Source organism: Dermacentor variabilis, chromosome 1, assembly GCF_050947875.1.
Source record: "Dermacentor variabilis isolate Ectoservices chromosome 1, ASM5094787v1, whole genome shotgun sequence".
In the NCBI taxonomy this organism is placed as follows: domain Eukaryota; kingdom Metazoa; phylum Arthropoda; class Arachnida; order Ixodida; family Ixodidae; genus Dermacentor; species Dermacentor variabilis.
Window position 1 is genome coordinate 281,211,804 of NC_134568.1, and position 25,587 is coordinate 281,237,390.

General features: G+C 44.3%; 1 protein-coding gene and 1 long non-coding RNA gene across 2 annotated transcripts in view; both read left to right on the forward strand.

Moving 5' to 3' along the window:
* Positions 1-25,587, forward strand: part of LOC142565941 (uncharacterized) — a 40,138-nt gene that overhangs the window by 749 nt on the left and 13,802 nt on the right. The window contains exon 2 of the long non-coding RNA XR_012824924.1: positions 612-674. This is a non-coding gene — a long non-coding RNA (uncharacterized LOC142565941). The remainder of the gene's footprint in view (positions 1-611; positions 675-25,587) is intronic.
* On the forward strand, positions 21,815-24,533 carry nac (GDP-fucose transporter nac). The gene has a single exon (XM_075676506.1). The coding sequence runs from the start codon at positions 22,052-22,054 to the stop codon at positions 23,066-23,068; it is 1,017 nt and encodes a 338-aa protein (XP_075532621.1). The 5' UTR covers positions 21,815-22,051; the 3' UTR covers positions 23,069-24,533.

The following is a 25,587-nucleotide window of genomic DNA, read 5'->3' on the forward strand; positions in this document are numbered from 1 at the left end:
ATTATTTGTCCCACAAACTGACCTTTATGTAATCACTTTAACGTGCACGATACAACTGCGTAATCAACACTGTTGCGCAAAGAGACGAAGGGACAGGACTTGAGCGAAAAAACAACACACGACACCTGTGTGTGGCCCCACATACATGCCAGCGCATACATTGTAACTAAATACGATCAAAGTGGAGCATAAATAAGAGACACACACGTAAGGAAAGGTCGTATCGATATGTGAGAGGTCCGGCAGAGCGCGTGCACTGACGGATTCACATCCACAGAGACATCCACAGTCCACACTTCAGCTGTTCTGCAGCGTCCATGCAAAAATGCATACATTAAAATCGTTATAAAAATCACCACCCCTTCCAGTCCGTGAAGATGGTCGAACAGCGAAGCTGTGCTAGTTACACTGGTTGTTGCACCATGCAAGTCAAACTTCGCAAGCAGTCTATATTCTAAATCTTTTGTTTCACCATTCTTTCGCGTCATTTTCGCTTTTTCGTGCTTCGCGTGGTGAGCTTGTTTTAGGAGTGCTTTTTTTTTCGGTTCTCCCAGTGTTTTTTTTTTTTAGCGTTCCTTTCTCAGGAGTACGCACTACTCTTGGTCTTATAGTTTCAGCTGGGATGAAAGGGACCCTGGGCCTCCGTCAAGCTGCTGCGACAGATTTTTTTCCAGGTATCCCTCCAGTTCCTTTTGTTTCTGGTAAATAAAATTGATTGATTGATTGATTGATTGATTGATTGATTGATTGATTGATTGATTGATTGATTGATTGATTGATTGATTGATTGATTGATTGATTGAATGTGCGGAGCCACTAATCCAAAGCTCCGTATATTGGGCGCAAGGCCCACCACTGGAAATGTGGGCGCTGCAATCGTATTGACGATTGGTTGGATTGGTTTGACAATTGGCGTGGCTGCCGGCATTCTCGCGCCAGCAAGAAGTGCCGGCAGCCACGCGCTTCTAGTATGGCATTTCAATCGCCGGGCACTGTTCGTTGGCTGCAAACCGCCTGCATAACATTGGTTTATTTTGCGGCAGGGTGGAATCAATCGTCGATAAATTCAATGCCGATCTAGCTCGATCGCCTAAAATGCACCGTGTGACAACCATACAAAATTTGCGTATAAGAGAGAGAGAGAGAGAAACGAAGGGGGAAAGGTAGGGAGGTTAACCAAGAACGTGCCAGGTTGGCTACCCTACACTTGGGGAGGGGGAAAAGGGAAGGAAAGAACGTATAAGACAGCATTCTCATAGAAGCAAAGGGCTCACTCGAACTCCTTTCCCCCTGTTGAGCCCTTCTTTTCCTCTCCCACTAAGTCACGTGGCCCGTTTTTAGCGAAGTCCGACAACGACGGCACACGGTCCGCATAAACAGCTTTGCTGTAAAATTGCGGAGCTGACACACGTTGAGCGAACCAACAGTAACGAAATTGCATTTCAGCGGGTTCCCAATCATATACCGGCATATTTCGAAAGAACAAGCTGACTGAATATGCGAAACGTGCTCACACACATGGAATACCTCATTTCGCTAATCAGCCACGAGGTTAGAAATTTAATACGAAAACTCTCAGTGAAATAACTTCCGTCATGGTTCGTTAAAGAAGTCAGTTGAGTCAGTCTGTATATCGTATAGACCTTGGACTGAAATTGTGTGAATACGTGAAGTTAGCACTAAGTGTGAAAACCTCGTTTCATCGCTTTCATCTTCATGTTGCCTCACCGAGCAGTTTTAAAATTCATCGTGCAAGCACCGCGTCATGTACGTTTCAATACCGCCCCCCCCCCCCCTCATTTCTTCCGGTGAACCAGGACAAAGTCACTGGAATACTTAGTATATGCCCAGCAAGTGCAACTAATATACGCTACACATTTAGGGCGCTGCAGACAGCCATCTATTGCCACTTGGGGCCATACTTGGATCATGGCCACTTAGTGGCCGTGATTTTTTTGTTAGCACGTACATGTGCTCAATATATCACGAATGATTTTATCGTCAGTGACTCTCGTTCGTTATTATTATTTGGTCTCTGTTCTTCTTTTTCTTTATCTTGTATTTGTCAGTCTTTACGCGGGCTAATGTGGCCTTTTCACTTTCTTTATTTAATATTTATTTGAGCAAATCTTAAGTGAAATGGAGTAACCGGAGGCATACTGATGCCTGCAACGCCTCTAGTTAGACCCTACTGAACCTTATCCACCTTGAGCTCAACGGGCGAACGCATCGCGCAGGAAACAACATCGCAGGAAAAGGCGGCTTGCCAAAAGCGCGCCTGAATGGAAGACCGAGATGCACCAATACAAAATACACTTACTGCACTGACTTTTTTCGTGCGTATAGTCCCCGCCCTGCCCTCCCCACGCGAAAGCAAGCTCCAGGCAATTTACTTTTTTTGCTGTGCGGAATTCGCAGGCTTCTCCAGAAGCCATGAAACAGCGCGCGTGCCAGTTGGCAGCCCAAAAAAATCAGCGCAGAGGTGTCAAAACGGGTGACGCGCGGTTACAGTGCCGCGTGTACCGCGCGCGCGGCTTGACCTTGCTGACCGAGTGAAGCCGAGCGGTGTGTTTGGCGGTTTGGGCCGTGTGGTGTGGCCGCCTTCTGACCCGGCGTCAGCGGTGCGCGGCGAAGCGAAGTGGCATGCGCCGTGCGGCCGGCCAGATGCGTAAAACATGAACGCGCCTGGTGTGTATCGACCGCGCTGGCGTGATACGCGTGCCGATGAACGTCCTTTCTTTTTGTCTATCGCTGAGAACACTCTTGACGAACGTCTAATGGCCCTGTGGCCGCCGGAACTGGGCTGCACGGTCGTTCGACTCCGCGAGATCAGCAGCGTTGGTTCCGTGCTGCGACCGCTGGCACAGTACAGCTGTATGTGTCGTTCCTTCGCGAGGGCTGTAAGAGGACGAAGGAGAGACGGAAAGGTTAGCAGCAGGACTGCGCTTTGCAAGAGACGGTACACTGGATAAAATCAGAAGGAAAGATAAATGAACAGGAAAGGAAGAACGGGCATGACAGTGCACACACACGTGTGAGAGCGTTCGGCATTTCCAGGCGTTAGCAGCCCGATCGACTGGACGACATAGGTCGGCGGAGGCGCCCCCCCCCCATCTCACTCCTACTTCCTCACACACACACACAAACATGTATATATATATATATATATATATATATATATATATATATATATATATATATATATATATATATATATATATATATATATATATATAAATTGTGCATGACAAATTATCTATTGTTAATTTTATGAATGCCAGCATTAGGCGCCCAACAAGCCCTGTATATTTAGTGTATATTTCATAGAATCACAGCCCCTGCCGTCAGGGGCACGATCTCACGGCTTTATTCACAAAACGTGACGCCGAGTCATTATAACCTAATCTACCAGCTTCGCAAATGGGGCACGATCTCCTACATAGCTCATGCGCAAAACTTCGCGCCTGCTAAGCGACAGTGTAATTGAACGCAAAGTTGTTTCGCTCATAATCCTAGTTATTTGGTGCGGCATATATAAAGCTTTTGCTGATATGAAAAATCTCATAATTTCACTGGCAAGAGTCTTATCTCGAGCATTAGTGGCACCACTGTCTATCATGTTTCGCAATCGTCAAGCATACTTTGCGCATGCTTCACACTTTCTTGCAATAAATCTCATGTCCACTTCTGAATTCAAAAGTTTTGTTTATTTAGGTACTATTTCTGTTCAGCGCACTTTCAGATCACCTGTATCCATTCGGAAAACATCACTTTATCAGTGATTAAACGCACTATATCAAAAAAGGGGAAGGGGGAAGCAAAAAAAAAACCTTGTCTTTAAGGCAGTCGGGGTGCGTAAAAACATTTTATTGCGCCTGTGTGCGGCCATTTCTTTGTCCTCGTCTGTACAGCGCTCGAGTTACTTATCCGGCCAAGTACCATGCAGAAAACCCAAACTTCACAATTTTCTTGTCTTAGTTTCAAACGTGCATGAAAGGCTTACAGAGCACAATATCTTGGAAATGACAATATAAGTATGTTTGACAAATGTTGTCGCCTGATTTTGTTATGCGATAGCACTAATCTGCATCGCTGAACAAATGTCGCTCGCGAACTGTGCCGGATACCCATTGCAGGAGCAAAGAAAGAAGGGTGTGGATACGCTGTGCAGACTAACATGGAGAAGCCCGAGCTGAGTCAATGTGGAAGTAATCAAGCTTGCTGATCCCTTGTGGATTAGTACTGCAGCGTAAGACAACGCCACCTTTTCTGCTTTGCCTACCAATTTTGTGCGCCCTTTTACGAGACGTTCCAGATAACTCATAACCGCCAAATCCTGTGAATTGATAGTGAGTGGTAGGCAAAGAAATTAAGACGACAGCGCTTCGATGCGAGTTCGGTAAATTTTTCGCTAAGGAAGGAAACTCTATAAGTTCAATCAATTGATAACATACTGTTGTCGTGCATCCCTTCGAACTTGAAAACGGCCAGAAATTAAGTAGAAAACGGCTAGAGAATGTATTGTATGTTAGTTTGGACATTATGGCACCTATGTTCGCTTCATATGTGCAACTTACAGTTTTGAATAAATATTATGTATTTTGACATTTTCCCCTCGTTTAGAGTCATCTCACAGCACAACATGTGCGAATAAAAATCAACACGTTAAACTCCGAATTGCGTGCACCTTTCGCTGTCTGAGAAATCAGTCATTCTTATTTGGTCCACTTATAAACGCTTGATGCTACACGGATGAAGGCACTACGGACTGTTTTTTATTTCTTTTTCTGACACGAACACTCTTCCAGTGTTTTATGACAACATAAATAAATTAATCGTACGAAAGCAAGTGGTGTAATCAGCAGCAAGAAGTGTTTGCAGTGTTAACACGCCCACCAAAAAAGAAAAAGAAAACTTACTACTGGTGCCATTCTACGGAAGGCCTCGGAATACGCGACTCAATCTTGGGTGACTTTACCAGCTCAGTTCTACACAACCAGGAAGACCGATTCTCGCCCGAGCCCTGCGGAAGCGACCACTGCCCTATTTATATTGGATTATAAGCTAAACAACCGCAAACCAACTTTGCCGCAAAGTTACAGCTGCGAACTGCGGTGAGCTCCGCTCGGACGACCGAGCTTCGTCGCTAAATACGAGCAACCTCACTCCTACTCTATAGTCTGTTCTCACAGTCTACACAATATTATTAACTGTGAATGAAAATTAACCGATACCCGCCATACAGTTACTCAAGCTGTGGGCAGAGCACCGCCAAGCGGAGCTTCGGGCTAATCGCAACCCCCTGCAGATTGCGATGCTCGTGCCTCGGTAAATCGCATTACCGCGCGGGCAAGACGACATGAGAAGATGTTGACACATAGCCCATGGAAACACTGGTGTGAATGATTCGGATCAGGGGCAGGAAACAAAGCCCTATATGTGGTGCACTACCCGGGTCATGGAGCGGAGAAGCCATCAAGCTTATCCTTCAGTAAGTATTCGGCTGGGGCTCAACCTGACTCCTGAGGAACTCGCAAGTCAAGCGCCTGTGAGTTTCTTTCCTAAACACCAGCAGATTGCAGTCGCTCATCCTTCAATCGATGATTTAGCGGATACGTCAGGTCTCAGCGCTCCGATTACGCAAGCCGAGCTCATCGCAGCCATGGAAAGCACTAGGAGGCACTCATCCCCTGATTACGACAATAATCCATATGCGCTCTTCAAGAATATGGAAGGAGACGCAGTTGTCTCATTGCTGCAAGCTGCGGACGAGGTGTGGGCCAAAGCTATCATTCCCCATGAGTGGAAACATTCCGTCGTCGTGCCAATACCAAAACTTGGAAAGCCATCCACATGGTTTCAGGCGCTGCGGCCAATTTCTTTAACGCCAACGGTCGGCGAGACCTTTGAGCAGATGCTGGCCACTCGTCTTCAATGGTGTCTAGAACATCATCAAAGGGATCAGCCAGCTCAAATTGGATTTAGACAAAACTTAGACCCTGTAGACGACCTGGCAGTACTAACAGATGAGGTGCTACATGCATCACCTTACAGCCACCTAGTGCGCACCGTGGTTGCCACAGACATAGCAAAGCCATACGACAACGCAGAGCACTAGGCGATTTCTTGGTAACATGCGGAGTCTCGGCCTGGCATCTAAAGTGACCAAACTGGTGCATGCATTCCACTGCGATCGAATGCTCTCCATACGTGTAGTGGGACAACAAATTGGGTCATTTACGTCTAACCGAGGTGTACCGCAGGGGTCTGTGCTGATGCCTTTGCCTTTCGGTATTCCTTTCCTTCCTCTCGCGTGTATACTACAAGAAACCTCTGATATCTACTTTCTCATCTACGCGGACGATCTCACGTTGTGGTCCATTCACAGAGACCTGGATACGCAATGCCGGCATTTACAGGAAGTCCTAGATGCTCTCCATGAATTACGCACAGGCTACCGGCTTCGAAGTACCGGTTGAAAGGTCCTGCTATTCCTCGGTCGCTAATACGTGCGGCAGGATGGCGGCGTCTAAGGCGAACTTTCATGTGAAGGCTGGAAGGAGAAAGAAGAAGTGCGGCTGATTTTACTAGAAAACCACCCGCATGAATCCGGTGCCTCATAGCTTCGAAAGATTTGCAGAACATCGGCAACAACTCTCCACTTGGTGTGCAGGATTGCACCAAAGAGTGGCAGGGCCCCTACTAACGTGGCTCGCCGCCTCGTTCACTCAGTCATCCAACCGTGCATTGTCTACCATGCGCAGTTTTACCTACTCGGCAGCGGGCAAATTCTGGAAGTGATAAACTGAGGTCCCGTGGTAACTACCACCGCACTTCCTAGTCATTCCAATTCTGCAAGAGCCCGTTAAGCTCAACGCTAGGTCCATTCTATTCGCCTGCGCCACTCTGAAACAGTTCACGGGAGTGCACTAGAAGTTCGGAAATTGTGCAGCTCGATGTCTGCGGTGCAGGCACAATGCCGAGGTACAGACGTGGTGCAGGCATTATGTTTTGTCCGAGGTACCGAGTGACGAGTGCGTAAGTTTGAGGGTCACAAACCGCAGGCATTATCGACGTCTGAGGCGTAAATACAACCCACGCTTGCGTATAGAAACAGCAGACGCGCGCAAGCGGGGTTTTGACGGTGCTTGCGCCCATGTGCTGCGTCGTCTGCAGCGCTGCTGCTTCGCGCCTGTACGTCCGTACTAAGTCAACACCGACAGTATGAGACGGTCCAGCAAAATTTTAAACCGGTCCTGCACCTTTCCTGCACCATTTGAAAGAAACGACGTGTCAGAGAGCGCGACATTGCTGCACCGCTGAAACGAATGCAGGGTGCAGGACCTCGTGAACTGGTTCAGGTGGTGCAGGCAAATTGAACTGACTATTACCTCAGAGGTCGTGACTGAGCGAGAGAAGGTCAGAATCCTCAAAAGACAGCACATTAAGGAGGCCGCTGCTCCTAACAATAATTTCACTGGCGAGTCACCTCTGACCACGACACAGAATCACTTTCCTCCCGTTGTGGTATACACGTAGGTTACTACAAACAAGACAACCAATCTTCACCGACGTAATCAGCCAGCTTGTACAACTCTGACTATCGTCCTCCAAGGCCACTGCGTTGTGTGCACGGATGCAACGTTCATTGCGCAATGAGGACGGGTCTCCTACGTAAGGTCTAGTCATTCCTGAATTAATTATTCACGCACTTATGCCACTGAAACGACGGGTTGCTTGTTATTAGAACTACATGATGCCATCGAACATGTAAGCGCGTTAAGAAACGTTACAGAACTTAAAATCTGCACCGACTCGCTCAGTGCGTTGAAGGAGCTAAAGAAAGTTACAAAGACATTCAAAATCCTTCAATAAATACATAGGCTAAACAAGCCGTCCCGCTTAACTATTACTGTGCACTTCAAATTCAGGGACACAGTGGGAGCTAGCTCAACAGCCTGGCTGACCGAATGGCTCACTCACCACCTTTACCTGACAATGCATCATCCTCGCTTCCTTCTGGCCCCCGACCTGTACAAGCTCAGAAGTCCATTCTCCACCAGGCCACACGAACACTTACACCCCCGTGTGTCTACTTCCTTCCCTGCAACCTTTCCCGAGTAAAGGAAGTTTCTTCGGAGGCTTCGGGCTGGGGTGGTCCTGACCCCTGATGTCTCCTGTGCCTGGATATCTGCAAGTGACAACCCTACAACGTGTCTTAAGTGTCCGGCACCTGTGTCTACGGTGGGCAGTCGTCATCTCTTGTAGCTAATGACTAGTACTAAGGACTTTTGGCATTACATGCTAAGGGAGGTCAAACTGAAGCCGAATATCCCGGATGACTTGGATAACGGACAAGTGCGCGAATTCACTGCCGCAGTAACTGCATCAAACAGGACTGCATGCATTTATTTGACGCCTTTTGCTATTTTATTTTTTTTCATATGCCTTGCGGCAAGTTCAATGAGTAAAGCAAAAAGGAACACAAAAGTGGAAAAAAATTCGCAAGACGCGGCGTATTGTTTTTGCGTACATGACGCATGCTTTGGCCACGCCTGTTATGAACGCCTGAACAAACCACGATCGCATGTCATGGGAAAGTGTGGTTCGGAAGCTTACCCAACACCACACCCCCCTCTTCCCCCTCCTATTATACTTGTCCCCAGTAACGTTCCCCAGTTGGCAAAAGAAATGGACGCTTTACGCGATGAGGTTGCTGTGATGCGTGACAGCCTTAACATGTTTAATAAACTTTTCGAGACTATTAAGAAGCAGAATATAGATCTTGCTGTTAAAAACAGGGCTCTGAAAGATGAAAATGTCCACTTGGCACGCAGGGTTCCTGAACTGGAACAGTACTCCCGACTAAATAACGTAGAAATAAAAGGTGTCCCTGCAACCAAAGGTGAAAGCTGTCTTACGGTTGTTCAGTCTATGGTTGATGCTATAGGATGCAAAATCGCCCCTGAGGATGTCGATACTGCACATCGTGTACCAGCTAAAAAAGAAACAAGTATTATTGCACGCTTTTGCTCCCGAGAAAAAAAAATACTGAGTTCGTGAAAAAGGCACGCAAGGCTCGCTTGACCACTGTGACCCTTGGGTTTCCACAAAAGGATCAGAAGCCCTTATATGTAAATGAACATCTTACGCAAGAAAGAAAGCGGCTGTTCGCACAAGCTCTTGAGCTGAAAAAATCAAGAGGCTGGAAACACCTCAGGACAGACCACTGCGTAATCAAGGCGCGAAAGACACATGACAGCCGTGTCTACCGGATCTCTAGTGCGGGTGATCTTACTGTTTTTACCTAGCTTACTAGTGTTTGCGGCTGCATATCTGAAACCTGCGCAAGAATGTTTTCTTGTCAGGATATTAAAAAATATTTCAGTGATGAAACTCCCAAGTTATCGCTAATACATTCGTAGTCTACGAAAAAACTATGACAGCCTCATAGCATTTTTTTTCCATAATTAATCACAACTTCTCTTTTATCTGTCTATCTGAAACATGGTTGTGATTGGATGATAGAAATTTATATGCGCTACCAGAGTGCAATGAAGAGTACTGCTATCGTGCTACGCCACGTGGCGGTGGATCTGCCATATTTATTAAATCATCATTGCCATACAAACGCCGCAATGATCTTGCCTTTGTTAATTTGATCTGCGAATCTATATGGTTAGAATTTGATCAGAGTGTTTTTTTTTTCAATTGATGGCCGGAACACAGTGTTAGCGTGCATTTATCGATCATCATCATCGTCATACTCTTGAGTTTTGTCTACAGTTTGAAAAGTTGTTGCTCACTGTAGCGAACGAAAACAAAAATGTCATTATCTGCGGAGACTTCAACATAAACATTATCGACCCTAATAGTCCATCATGTTCTGATTATCTTGCGTGTTTTCTTAGCTATGGCCTTGCTTCTTTAATTACTTCTCCAACTAGATGTGACATGACAGGATCTAATATGTTAATTGATCACATATTAACCAATTTTACTACAGATCATACGGAAGGAGTCATCGAGCACAGCATAACCGACGACTACCCTATATTTTTTACTTTAGGTAGAGAAAATTCTAAATCGACTGAAAAGAAAGAGAAAGTATATTTTGACTCTCAAAAATTTATCTCTATGATACAGTCAAATGACTAGACCGCAGTACTCTGTGAATCTTGCGCTGAAGAGGCTTATCAGTTGTTCTTGGCTGAAGTTACACGCTGCATTCATGAATGCACAACTACATCTATCACAACTCGTTTCTTCAGTTCCCCTCGAAAACCTTGCGTCACGAGAGCGCTACTTCGATGCATATCGAAGAAAAATCGGCTCCACAAAAGGGTAATTTGTGAGCCATTTAACTGTGAACTTAAATCTCGCTTCAAAAAATATTCTAACACGCTTGCAGCAGCACTTAAATGTGCCAAACGAGATTACTTTCAGAACAAGATATTGAATAATGGCAATAATACGAGGCGCAACTGGCAGGTCATCAACGAATTCTTAAATAATAAAGGCCGTGAGCATTTAACAAAAATAAAAACTGAGACACAAACATACTGCCACCCAGCTGATATAGCGAAGGCCTTCAGTGAGTATTTTAGTAGTACTTGCGACTCTCAAACAGATCCCCCATTACCGACACTGCCTCGTCATCTTCATTCTTTCTACTTGCGACCTACGAATGCAAAGGAAGTTCTTCATGTTATATCTTCGCTTAGGTCGACTGGACCTGGCCTAGACTCTGTTCACCCATCACGTATCAAGTTAGTTTCTAATGAACTGTCTCCTATCATAGCCGATATTGTTAACAAGATGTTTAAATCAGGCATATTTCCCACTTCTCTGAAAGTTGGTAAAATTACACCTGTTTACAAAAATAGCAATCGTGAACTTCTGAATAACTACAGGCCTATTTGTATTCTTTCATATTTCAGTAAAATCATTGAACGACTAGTTCATACACTTTTATCATCCTACCTAGCAAAATTTAATCTGCTATCACCTAAACAGTATGGCTTTCGGCAGGGTTGCTCAACTGAGCTTGCGCTTCCAACCTTCACCGATAAAGTCAAGAAGGCAATCGACCAAGGCTTGCTGGTTGGAAGTGTATTTATAGATTTAACAAAAGCCTTTGACACCATTGATCACAAAATTCTAATACATAAACTTGAATCTTACGGCATGACTGGCCCACCACTTCAGCTTATTTCTAGCCACCTAACTAATCGTACTCAAGTTGTTCAGATTGACGGCAAACTCTCATCTGCTAAGAACATATATCAAGGCGTTCCTCAGGGCTCGATTCTTGGCCCGCTGCTGTTTCTGCTATTTATTAACGGCCTACCTGATGTTCTTACCACTACGGACTGTATATTATATGCAGACGACGCGACTATTTTTACTTGTGCTAACAATGTCGACGAGCTACAGCGAAATGTTAACGTTGATCTGCATAACATAACTTCCTGGTGTCAAAAGAACATGTTGTGCATCAATCCGCTAAAAACGGTTTTTATGGTTTTTCATTCCTTCCCGACACTAATTTCGAACTCTATATCGGTGTGTCTTGAAAACAACTTAATACCAATATCTGATAGCACTAAGTTTCTTGGCGTAGTTTTAGACAGGCATCTGAAATCCAATCTTCATGCGCAGTCACTTGTCCGTAAGATATCGTTTGGAATACGCGCCATAATCAAAACCCGCTCATATTTTCAGTCACACATTATTTATTCCCTTTATCATGCACACATTCACAGCCATTTATCTTACTGCATATCAGCCTGGGGAAACACGTACCTCGCTCACCTCAGCCAACTTCAGCGCCTGCAGAATCAGGCGATTCGCCTCATGACTTTCAGCCATGTCCTATCGAATGCAACGCCACTTTATTGCAGTTTAAATATTCATCCTCTTCATCAGTTCTTTCAGTTAAAGTTACCAATCGTGATCTATAAGTTATATCGTAATATTGCACACATAGATGGCTTTGTTATTGAAACTTTTGTTAATACTAACACTACTAGGTTCTCTGAACTCGATAATCGTCTTTTGCCTAAAGTGCGCACAAACTATGGTAAGTTCACTACCACATTTGCGGGAATAAAACCATGGAATTCTATTCCACATACCATTAAATCATCCTACACAGAGCATCTATTCAAGAATAAAGTTAATAAATACTTTACGCTGCAACTCTCTTCATCCTAACCACTGACTTTTGTGATTGTAATCACAATTGACTTAGCTATTATACTACATGTTATATTACTCATATTTTTATTGTATTGTACATTTGCATTGCTTGTTCACTACAGAAGTCTTCTTCGCAATTTTTTGTCTCACTAAACAGTTTTGAATTCTTCTTTTTTCACCCGCCGTGGTTGCGCAGTGGCTATGGTGTTGGGCTGCTGAGCACGAGGTCGCGGGATCGAATCCCGGCCGCGGCGGCCGCATTTCGATGGGGGCGAAATGCGAAAACACCCGTGTACTGAGATTTAGGTGCACGTTAAAGAACCCCAGGTGGTCGAAATTTCCGGAGTCCTCCACTACGGCGTGCCTCATGATCAGAAAGTGGTTTTGGCACGTAAAACCCCACAATTCAATTCTTCTTTTTTCGCGCTGTTTCTTATTTTATCAAACTGTCTGTAAAGCCACCGTAACCAATGCTTGATCTGTATCGTCTTTTTTTTCATTTTGTTCATGTATGGGAGTCCCCCTGACAGTTTGTAACTTTGGGACTCCCTGTGTAGTGCTAATTTTGCATACAATTCTTGTAAAACTGACATCGTTGATGAATAGATGTGATGATAGATGTATAGTGGCGGTGTTGTGTCCCTACGACTTGAAGTGTCGCGGTGTGGTGTTGTTTTGTCGCGATGCGTTTGCCTTCGATTTTCTGTGTGAAATTATGTTGTTATTATCCGGTGACGTTGAGGTTAACCCCGGTCCATCCCCTACTGCTGAACTCCTGCCTATCCTCGACGCTATCAAACGATTAGAAAGTGTTCAACCGCAATTCGTGTAGAGCTTGAGCAAATCAAATCAACCCAAACTACCCAAGACAAACTTATAGCTGAAATTATTAGCCGCTCAAACATCTTAGATTCAGACCAACAAGATCCAACCACCTCAACCGCTGTTAACATTATCGGCCGACTACAGCACGACATCACTACCCTGAAAGCCGCGAACATTGACGCCAACAACCGTATGCGGCGAGCTAACTTGCTCTTCTTTGGCATTGACGATTCCGATAAAGAACCTTGGAGTGATTCAGAGAACAAAATTCTAGACCTATGCAAAAATAATCTTGGTTTAACATTGAACGCCAGCGATATTGAGCGTGCACACCGACTTGGAAGATTCTCCGAAACAAAAAAACGCCATATAGTAGTAAAACTGGCCCACTTCAAGACGAAAGAAAACATATTGGCATATGGGCGTAAGCTAAAAGGTACATGTTTTGCCGTCAGAGAAGATTTTGCCCCAAGTACGCGCCTTGCACGCTCAAAATTGTTAAAATTTATCAAGCCCCAAAAATGCGCGTTTAAGCTCAGCCTGGACAAGCTGCATGTAGGCAGCAGATGCTATTTTTATGATACTACATCCGATAGAGTCATTGAACATACCACAACAACTAACAGCAATCAAATGCCAGCTCCAACTGATACCTTATCTGACCAGCCGCAGTGACAAACAAGAAATTCCGTGCCTGCTTCATCCAAAAACCGCCCTGATTCATTTTTTAACATTAGCGTGGTTTTCACTAACATCCGCAGTATAATTCCAAAACGTGACGAACTCGAAAGCTTCATAGACGACACCACAGCCGATATGATTTTACTAACGGAAACGTGGTTAAATAAGGACGTCGGCGACCACGAAGTTTTTCCATCCTACCCTAACTTTACAGTTTACCGACGCGATCGGCACGACAGGCGTGGGGGAGGTGTACTAATCGCCGTTAAAGACAGCTTACCATCATCCCTGATAAATCACGACGACAACATCATGGGTAAGTCTGCACAGTACAATCGGCAAAATAGTGTTTGGAATCTGTTACCATCCACCAGATAGTAACCCCTCATTTTGCAATTTCTTGCGCCTCTCTTTAGAACAAATAAAAAAAGATATGCCCGCTACACCTATCTTCCTTTTTGGAAACTTTAATCATCCCAGCATCAATTGGCCACTACCTTCAGTACCCAACAGAACACCCTGTAGTGAACCCAAACAGTTTCTTGAATTAACACTAGACTTTAACCTCCACCAAGCAATAACATGCCCAACTAGGGGCGACAGCACCCTGGATCTCGCATTAACATCTAGCCCGGAAAACATAAAAAATTTGACTTCGCTCCCTGGCTTTAGCGACCACAACGTACTTCATATCCGCATTTCATTACCATTAAAAAAGAAAGCCCCAACGCAAAAATTAATCACTGATTACAAAAAAGCTAACTTCGACGCATTTAACCGCGAACTTGCACTCTTCTACGAAGATTTTCGACAGTCATACCCTGCTCGCTCGGTCAACGCCAATTGGGAATTATATAAAAACACTATGCTAAACTTAAAAAACATATATATCCCTACTATCCTTATAAATACCGACAAAAATAACCAGTGGTTTACGCAACACCTAAAACGTCTACTTAATAAGAAAAAACGCCATTATCGGAAAGCAAAGTTAACTAATAACCACAGAGCTTGGGATAGGTACGAACTAAGCGTCAAAAAATACATCAAGGAATTGAAAGCTTCCAAAAACAAATTTTTTTCAACTGACCTCTTATCAATCCTTCAGTCCAACCCTCATAAATTCTTTCAGATTATCTCACCGCCTAAGCGCCAAACTCAGCTACAACTATCAGACGACGACAATGTACTTATTGACACTGAAAAATGTGCTACAGCCCTTAACAATTTCTTCACATCAGTATTTTCTCCTGCTATAAACTTCAGTTCTGACGAATTACCATGCCACTCGCTGTCCACAATGCCCGATATCCAGATTAACGCTGATGGAATAGCTGGGCTAATACAGGCTCTAAAATTATCCTCCTCGGCTGGTTGCGATCAAATCAGCAGCAAATTACTTAAGAACACCAGTTCCCTGTCAAGCGCAATACTTAGCTTACTTTTCCAGCAATCAATAAGTACTGGTGAAGTTCCCCACGATTGGAAAAAGGCTCAAATCATTCCCGTCCATAAATCTGCTGATCGAACAAAAGCATGTAACTATCGTCCAATTTCTCTAACCAGTATCCCCTCTAAACTGCTGGAACATATCATAGCAACCAATCTAATGCACTACCTTGAATCAATTAACTTCTTCTATTCATATCAGCATGGTTTTAGAAAACTATTATCCTGCGAAACTCAGCTCTCTGAATTCACCGATGAAATCTTACAACACATGGACGATCACCTTCAAATTGACGCCATCTTCTTAATATAATATTTGGGGTTATACGTGCCAAAACCACTTTCTGATTATGAGGCACGCCGTAGTGGAGGACTCCGGAAATTTTGACCACCTGGGGTTCTTTAACGTGCACCTAAATCTAAGCACACGGGTGTTTTCGCATTTCGCCCCCATCGAAATGCGGCCGCCGTGGCCGGGATTCGATCCCGCGACCTTGTGCTCAGCAGCCCAACACCATAGCCACTGAGCAACCACGGCGGGTGACGCCATCTTCTTAGACTTTTCGAAGGCCTTCGACCGCGTCCCTCACAATCACCTACTTGCCAAATTATCTACTCTTGGAATCCCCCCATCACTGATTACTTGGATCGAACATTTCTTAAAAGGACAAGTACAATAGACATCCGCTAACTCTCATGACTCACACCTTTCTGATGTTACATCCGGTGTCCCCCAGGGAGCAGGCTTATCCCCGCTGTTATTTTTAATCTATATCAATGACCTGCCATGTAACACAAAAACTAGACTTCGTCTTTCTGCTGATGACTGCGTCATCTACAACGCCGTCCATAACCCTGGTGATTCCATTGACTTACAAGAAGACATAGACACTATCGTTTCATGGTGTGAAAAATGGTTCATGCCTCTTAACCTTAATAAGTGCCAATGTATGTCCTTTTCACGTAAGCGCAGCATAACAAATTACGCGTACCACATAAGCTCAACTACAATACCACGAACAGACTGCTATAAGTATCTAGGTGTTCACTTGACATCATCATTATCATGGGTTACTCACATTGAAACAATATGCGCAAACGCCTCGCGCACACTTGGTTTCTTGCGTCGCAATTTAAAATCTGCATCGCCCGCTATAAAAAAACTTGCATATCAGACATACGTTCGGCCGAAACTGGAGTACGCATCATCTATCTGGCACCCCTCGCAAGCATATGTCACCTACGAATTAGAAGCCATTCAGAATCGTGCTGCACGCTTTATCATGTCAAACTACTCAAGTAAAACCAGCATAACTGAACTAAAACGCACACTCGATCTTCCCAGTCTCCAATCACGTCGTATCATCTCGCGTCTCAGCATGCTTCACTCTTACTACTATCACCCAATAGCCAGACACCCTCGACTACAACCCCCGCCTAGAATCTCTCCCCGCCTCAACCACAGCTGTCCAATCGCGCACATTCAGTGCCGTACGTCTTCGATGAAGGATTCTTTTTTTCTAAATGCAATAGAGCTGTGGAACACTCTGCCCGACTGTATTGTCTCTTCCGCCGACCACACGACTTTCCGTGAGAAACTAACAATCCGCTACACCTAGAATGGTTCGTCTCAAATGCATTTGCTTATTGACCCCTTTTAAGTAATTAATTGATAGTGATTCGTTCTCACGCATCTTATGTTTTTAATAGTATTTATGTAGTATGTATTTTGTTGTATATTATGGTTTCTTTACAGTGATTTTGATGATAATACTGCTAGCTCGGTTCCCTCCTGAGCGGTGTTTCCTTTTCTATTCTTCGTCTGTCTTTTCTTCCTCTTTTCCCTCTTTAGCGTGATGAAGAGTTCCTCATACTTTGTTTGCCCCCGCCTTATGTAATGCCTCCGGGCCTTTAAGGCTTCAATAAATGAAATGAAATGAAATGAATAAACTTGAACTTGAACTTGAACTTGAACTTTCCCTCACGGTGCCAGCTGGCGGTTCGACCCCGTCACCGGTGCACCATTTGCTAGTTTTCAAGTTCTCCATTAATCGCCACATTATAGGTTGCATCGCAAGTGCTCTGTCGACTACTGTACTGGCGCAAGTGGATTCGTTCCTATTTCCTAAATCATGTTATCCGAAGTTGCGACATTGAACCAATCCATCCTTTCTCCTTTTCTGCATTCTGAGCTTTCCCCAAGTACAAGCCTTTGAATAAATTTCAATCATGCAAAGTTGTTTACATATCACCATTACATATCAGTTTACATATCACCATTATTTCAATTCTGCTTGTATTTTTGCGAGCGATGCCTATCACTAAATATTTATCGGGTAGATTGTATTTGGGACGCAGTCGCAGCGGCGTATGTGAAACGTCTTGTGCATGCTGCTGAAGGTGTATGGGCATTAGGGTACAGAAATATCGTAACCTTATATGAAGTGACGATTTATTCACACATTACAAAGCTTATATGCTTATCTTATGACACATAGTGGCGGTCCTACAGTCTAATCTTGCAATCTAGCTCGCTCTCTGTTTGTAACGGGCCCGCCCCGGTCAAAGCTAGTGGGCACGTATTGGCATCCATCTGTCTTGCCGCCCGAGACTCTTTACGCCATTTCTGGACCCTTCGAGTGGAACGCGGGGGCGCCATAGCCGAGCAAACGTCCAATTTCCGCAACAAATTGCACACTGGTCAGTGTTATAACTCCTGATGAGCACAAGTTTGAGTTTGATTGATTGTACATACTATGGCTGAGTGATCTCTCTCAAACGCGATCACTCCCGCTCAGATCGAGAAACGTACTGCCGAGCTACACCTCTTGGGACGTGGAGTGAGAGGCTAACCATCTAACCGATCGAGAAATGGCTTCTTTGTTCTACACAAATTAAAGGGACACTAAAGGCAAATACTAAGTCGACGTGTACTGTTTAAATATCATTGCAGAAACCTCGCAACGCTTGTTTCGTGCCAAGGAAAGACTTACTAGTTTACGAGAAAATTGCATCTGAAGGGCCCGAATACCTTTGTCGAAATTCAAATCTCCCGCCACACAACCAGGGGAGTGGTGACGTTGCATACGCCCTCACTGCCCTTTGCTGCCGTCCATAGAGTTTCTCACTACATTACCTAGAGGGAAATCTGGCGCTGCTGCGCTGTGGTATGCATGGGAATGCCGGTATATTGTGGATTCGGATTGGCATCGTTCTCGTAGAGGTAGGACACCTTGAAGATGCGCTTGGCAAGTACCGTTCCGTCTGTCACAATGATTCATTTTCTACTAGAACAGCACGTTAAAAGCTGTTTTAGCTTAATTATTACGCGAAAACATGTTTTGTTTAACTATGAGAACTTGTTATTGTGCGTACGACTACATGTTATGTAAAAAGTATCAGCGGGCCGCTAAAGTTGGAGGACAGACGACAAGGTTCGCGCTCGCTTTGAAACAGTTGGTCGTCTATTCTTGCATTTCTTCGCTTGGTCATGCATAGTGGGAGAGTAAAGATGTAATATGCGTGAATGGAAACATTTTATGAAGATTTTCCTTGGAGAACGCGTTATTTGCGTAGCCATATCCACGTTTTAGACGAAGCCTCTTACAACACCAGCCAACACGAGCCTCGCAGACACATATACCGTCATTCCCATGACGGCACGGTGCCCCCTTAAGAAACTCCCATAGACGGTGGCGCCAGATTACCCTCTAGGTGTTATAGTGAGAAACTCTATGCTGCCGTCGGTGAGTAAAACTATAGAGGCTAGAAGGTTATAGCCTCTGTAGTAAAACGTACGGCACCCGACAGACGGCGGTACCGAGCCAAGACAGAGCGGCTGATTCGCCGCTGCAGTTGCTTTTTGGTCAAGTGGCGTCGACCATTCGGGCATCCCGCGACATCACATGGAAGTTGAATTCGCTGGTCCTTGCAGTTAGTGCAAGTTTCGCGAGCCAGCAAAACCAGCGCGGCACTACGCGATAACTACTGAAACGTGAAAGCGTAAGTGGCGCGGAGTCGAGCGAAAACGAAACCTTTCGGCTGCCCGCATTGTTGTCAGGGTTATTTCAGTGAGTTCTTTTTTCTTAACGTGAAATAGAGCTGGACAAGCAGGATTTGTTTTCGTCTTATAATACAGTACAAGGGTGATTTGTGCAACGAATGGTTGAGTATCGGTGACAGAATTTAACTGAAGAGTATTGTCATCGGCCAAGTACTTGAATGTCCCGGGGGAGTCTCTAATCATGTCCTGCATTTACCTCAATTTCTCGATTATTAAGGCTCTATGCGCGACAACATTGACGCCTTAGACATTCTCGAGCACTAATCTATCACTTGAGCTTGACTTAATATTTGCCTTTAGTCTCCCTTTATAAGGCGCATGGGTAGTGCGGTTGCGAAGATATAAGCGATAATAGTATTACATGTGTTCGTTGCATGCGTTTTGAGCAAGCTGTTTTATCAAGTGATGCCTACCGCCGAAGGCAGCATGCATGGAGGACACACGTAACGCTGCTGTACGCGACGTTGCATGTTCCCTGAACGCCGCCGCGCGTTTTGGAACATCCTCCATGGTTTGGACATGTGCACTCGCAGTGAGCCGTTAGTACACTATAGTTGATTACACTGAATGACGTGGACCATAAAAAGTGATCTCGCTTCGAAATTTGAGCGAGTACAAAACAATAATACAAGCAACATTTCCTTTTCTTTTTCCTTTTTTTTTTCTTTTTTTAGAGGAGAAAGCTCAGTCACGGAAGTATGGAGGTATAGTCATTTTCTTTCCTCCATGGAGACAGTGCCCGCATCGCACCCCCCCCCCCCCCCCCAGCGGCCGTGGAGGAACGGAAAAACTTGCAAGACGCTTAATCTTCGCCTTTAAGTGTAGAACGCGATAGCGTTCATATCAGTCCTTTAACACACTTCATTAAGTTAAACACCACAACCCACTCACACACATAGCGCCCACGACCACTAAGACATACCTCAAACGGCAGCTGGAAAAGAGGGTTTGTGTTTGAGTTTCCGCGTAACAGTATTATGTTTTCTCGTTTATTCAAATAACAGTCCGACGCTATGATGTCTGTATAGGTTGTAAGTCGGACTTTACGAATTTTCTGACCCATCTTACTTTGAGAAGTTCAGTTAGTTCACTAACGCCCATGCGCCACGCGTAAGGCGTGCTTGGTTCGGGATGCGTGGCTCGGGATAATTTTTCTCTAACCGACAACGGACGCCTACAGCGGATCTTCTGTGACACGGGACCCTTAACGATGTTGCCTTAATAAACTTCCTTCATCGATGTCAGCGACGGCTCCCTCGGAGTGACAATCTCGAAGGCCTTACTTTTGCCTTGCTCAGAGGCCATGCTTGAGCGTACAGCAGATGCCAGAAGTGATAGCAGGCACCGAAAAATGGGATGGTCGCAAACGCACGCTGCACCCCCTGAAAGATCTAGCTTTTTGACACTCCAGGGGGCATTAGGGGAGGGCGGCACTCCCTCTCCCTTTTTTTTCCTAGAGCCGCCCCTAAATCTCAAGGCTGACGACGGCTACCTTGGTGTAACTATCTCGAAGGCCATGCTTTTTGTGTACTACAGGCTCCAAATGCGAAAAGCGTCATAGTCACCGACGGGGGTGTCCAAAACTTGAACATGATGTGTTTTCGGCTCAAATCGCACTTCCAACAAGAGCTCCCTTGGAGCATATAATTATTGTATCAAACTTTATGACTTCATGTAACATAATATCTACGGCAGTGCTTTTGTGCCTTGGAAACGCCAGAAGCAAGCGTGTGAGCTGAAATCGTAACGGCCGCCTTGTTTTGGCACTTGCAGCGCATAAAAACATGGCCTTAAAGATTAAAGTTTACACGCCCTAGCCACTGCTCTCTCTGAGGCAACAAAGGGCAATCTCGAAGGCCATGCTTTTGCTAAAAACAAAGCTTTTTTTTTTTTTACCTACGCCTGCTACACGAGTATACGTAGTGTAGAAAATTGTAGTTTTTCTTTAACTGGTGTATAAAGAGTGTCGCTCACCCATGGAGCCTTCCTCCATGCGCTTCCCCTACCTACAAGAAGCCTTTTTTTTTTTTTTTTAATGCCAAGACATATATGCCAAAAGCATTTGCGAAGACAGAAAACGTCAGAGAAAACGTCTCTGTTATTCTGCTTTCTTCCGGGAACTAACGTTATGGAGAAGACCAAAGCCAGAGGCTACAGATGGTGAACAAATTCATGCCCCTGTAGTGGCGCCCTCTGATTAACAAATGCATATTTTTCCTCGTTGCATTAGTTGTACCTGTTCCCTTACCCCTATCTTAGGCCACAGGCCATCCTTTCTAATAAAATATTTAAATCAATCAATCAATTGCATGCGGCGGAAGCGAGTGCTGGAGCCGAAAGCACGTCGTAGGCGTCGTGTGCAACTAGCAAAGCATAGCCTTTAAGATCCGCTTCTAAATTCCAGAGGGCATCTCTCTTTGCGACGGGTATTTGAAGTGGTGTCCAAGACCCGATATTTGTGACGTGTTTTCGGCTCCAAGAGTAGTGTCTGGCGCATTCAACAATCAAAAGTGTTTTGTTTTAAGATCTGCATTTCAAATCCAGAGGACGCCACCCTGTGGAACGCGGATTTCATGGTAGATTTTAACACCACTCCATCACCAGTCAATCCAATCCGTCAGACAAAAGCAGGGGAGGCGGATAACGCGGCGCGGATGCGACGCGGCACTTTTGGCATTATTCTCTGGGGACGTTCTGACAAAGTGTACTTGTGTCGTGCAGTGTTCGGTAACTATCACACCAACAGCTGCACTTCAAAACGTCGTGGTGGTGACTCACCTTATTTTGATACTTGAGATATACCTGCGGACGTCACACAAGCTTCACTGAACGATGGGCGACCGTGCAATTGTGGTGAAGTACTTCCGAATTGCAGGTGTTGTAGGTGCATACTGGCTAATTTCAATATCCCTTGTTTTCATCAACAACACCTTGCTGTCGGACAAAAAGAGGAAGCTTGATGCCCCGCTGTTCATCACGTTCTTTCAGTGTTTTGTGTCTTATGTGCTGTGCGTGATACTGAGCTTCCTCAGCGAGAAACTTCCCAGTGTGTTTCATTTCCCGAAGATTAATCACGACTTCAATACACTAAAGGAGCTGATGCCGCTTTCTGCCTTTTTTGTTGCCATGGTGACATTCAACAATCTCTGCCTGAAGCATGTTGGCGTCGCCTTTTACACCGTCAGCCGATCACTGACGACTGTTTTCAACGTGATATTCACCTACGTCGTGCTGCGCCAGACCACATCAGTGCCTGCCGTTGCGTGCTGCGGCATAATTGTGGCAGGTTTTCTTCTGGGAGTGAACCAGGAAGGTCACATGGGATCTTTGTCGGTGTTTGGTGTGACTTGTGGTGTGCTCGCCAGTGCAACCTTGTCGATGTATAGTATCTACACAAAGAAGGTGCTGCCGGTGGTTGGAGACAGTGTGTCGTTGCTCACCTTCTATAACAACGTTAACGCTCTGGTGCTCTTCTTTCCCCTAGTCATACTTTTTGGGGAGGTGCCTGTCATCTATAATTTTCCATTTTTGTCGGACCCTGTCTTCTGGAGTCTTATGTTTGTCAGTGGAGTCTTTGGGTTTCTGATTGGCTATGTAACGATGCTGCAAATTCAGGTTACATCACCACTGACCCACAATGTTAGTGGTACAGCGAAAGCTTGCACACAGACTGTGCTTGCAGTAATCTGGTTTTCTGAAGTGAAGTCCGCCTTATGGTGGGTTAGCAATGGGTTGGTACTTCTAGGTTCGGCGGCATACACACGTGTGCGTCAACTTGAAATGCTGAAACACCACATGCACACAACTAAGTCCGAGACCAAAGGCAAGGACTCTGTCGTCCAAGTTTGAAGCTAGCTGCCGTAGTTTTGATAGATTCAATAAGTGCAGATTGTACCTCGGATAAAATTGCATAGTTTTGTTCCTGATGCAGTGATGGTCTATCGTGCAATTTAGTGTTTGGCCTAACCAAGATAATGCTTGAAAATGTATGAGCTTATGGTGTAGTAGAGTAGTGGGAATGAAAACTTTGTATTCAAGCAAGATGATGTCCAGATTAGTGTAAGTCTTGTCTGGGTAATTTTTTCACTTTCTGTACTCCTTTGCGAAATTTGCCATCCTGTTGAAGCAATTTGCATAAAAGAGCATGATTTAAAATTGTCTTTACATTACTGGATTTTGTACATTTAAGCACACAACCTTTGGTATATTTGGGATCTCTTTTGTGTGATGCTTAAGACAGTTTGTGTTGTCTGGTGCACAATCTAGAGCAAATCTTGTAAGAATATTTCCATGTGATAAACTTAGTGATGCACCTTACATGCATGCATTGCTTTTGCAGGACCAAATTGGCTTCTCCATTTGCCTAAATATTGTTCGAGTAATATCAACTGACCTGAAGCGCTAAACTCATATAAATCACTTTATTTTCACAAGTTATCACTTGGTAATAAACATTGAGTGGGGGCAGTCATGTTGACAGGATAAACTTGTAAATCCATATATACGTCAGCAGCAGGCAAGTGTTTTTATGTGGACTAGTGGAATGTGCCCTTCATAAACTTGGTTAGCCTTACTTCTCTGATGCAGTTAAAAAATTCCTAGAACCGTTCGTGAAGCTATCAGGAGGTTCACACAAAAGAATAGAGTGCCATTCACATTTTTTTGCAACAGTGCTATGGGTGGGCAGAGAAAATTAAGATGCTGCTTTTTACTGCGACTTCCAACACGGCAGCCATAATCATTTAAAATGAACTGTTATTTCAGACTAGTGTCGGTTTCAATAACTTAGCTTCCTTTGTTTTTGGATGCTCATAGACAAGTATTTCCAATAATTATCCACTAAACACCATTAGGCACCTTCTGTCTATTTTTTTGTCATAGTAAGTGTATGTGCAAAATGAGCACACAATATGGTTGACAAATATGCAGAGAAAAAAATTAGCTAGGGCATATGTTGTATGATGAATTATGAAGAAATAAGAATGCTATCTGTTAGCTGATATATAACACCTGCTCATGCTCATTGCCCATTGGAACATCGTGAATGCTTGTAAGGTACAAAGGACCCATTGCCATTACAAGACTGTAAACAAAGCATCGGCATTTGTTTTTCAGAATGTGTGATTGCTTTTTCTTGTGAGACGAGAAAGCAAGCTTTCTGTGTTTTCAACTCCAGTTTGCTTCTGTGCAAGTATTTGGGCATTAGCTTGCTCCTATATATAATTCACTCTCTTGCAAAGTTGCCTCATCTAGTCATATATACTGAGCACAGTATGCACCCATGTAAGTGAAACAATTAAAAGTCTAAATCTTGCCTTTTGCCTTTCCTCTTGCTGTCATTCTAGTTCTGCAAATTTAATTTTGTTTTGCTGCTAGTTGTATTGCCTCCATGAGCTATAAATGTAACACATAGCATTGACTATTGGTTGAAAAATTCATCGATATCTTGTGCTTTCGTAGTGTCCTGCCTCTGTGAGCTTGGTATCACAAATTATTCCTTGCCTGGCATGAGTTGTTTATTATGAACTTAAGGGAAACACATGATATGGACATTGTGAGCTTTTCCATCGGCAGTCCTTTAAAACAATTCTAACTGAATGAAAAAGGTGCCATACTTCTGAGACACTTGAGTTCTTTTTTTGACACATGCCCTGAATAAGGCAATCCTGAATGGATGTGCCTGCCACATTCATCTGTCCTGGATGTGGCAAGCACTTGTGAAGGAACATAATTAGGGTCCCTCATTTTCAAGTTTTATATTTCTTGAAATTGGGTGCGGGGGGGGGGGGGGGGGCGATAAAAATCAGGTGCTCCTTATATTATTGCAAACGCTTGTTGACATAGATATATGATGCTTTGGGAGTGTTTCTGTATCCATCCTATGGGGGGGTGGGGAAGGACTTGTCTGACTTTTTGCCTTTCTCTCATCGTCCTGTCTTACTGGGTCGGAATACACTGTCTTGTAACAAAATTAATGGAATACCAACTAGATCAATAACTCTAACATCTTTGAACATAAAGTAAGGTAAATATCATCTCAATGTCACAGCTACCGTTCGCAATACACAGCAACATCAGCACTGTGTTGATTTGCTTCCTAGCGCATTACCGTTGTTTAGATTATGTGACATGTGGAAAATTAGATGTAATACGCCATTTTTTTATTCATTTAAACACAGCTGTTAAATTGAAAAAGGCTTTTGTTCATTGAAGGCCGGCACGTGCTGGATATATTATACCTTTATATATGCCAGTTCTCACTTTTGTGTTAAGTGAGACCGAGGCATATACCATATTAATATAGTAATGATTATATATATATTCTGACCACGTGCTCACAAAAGGTTGCCAGCATTCATTAGTTTTGA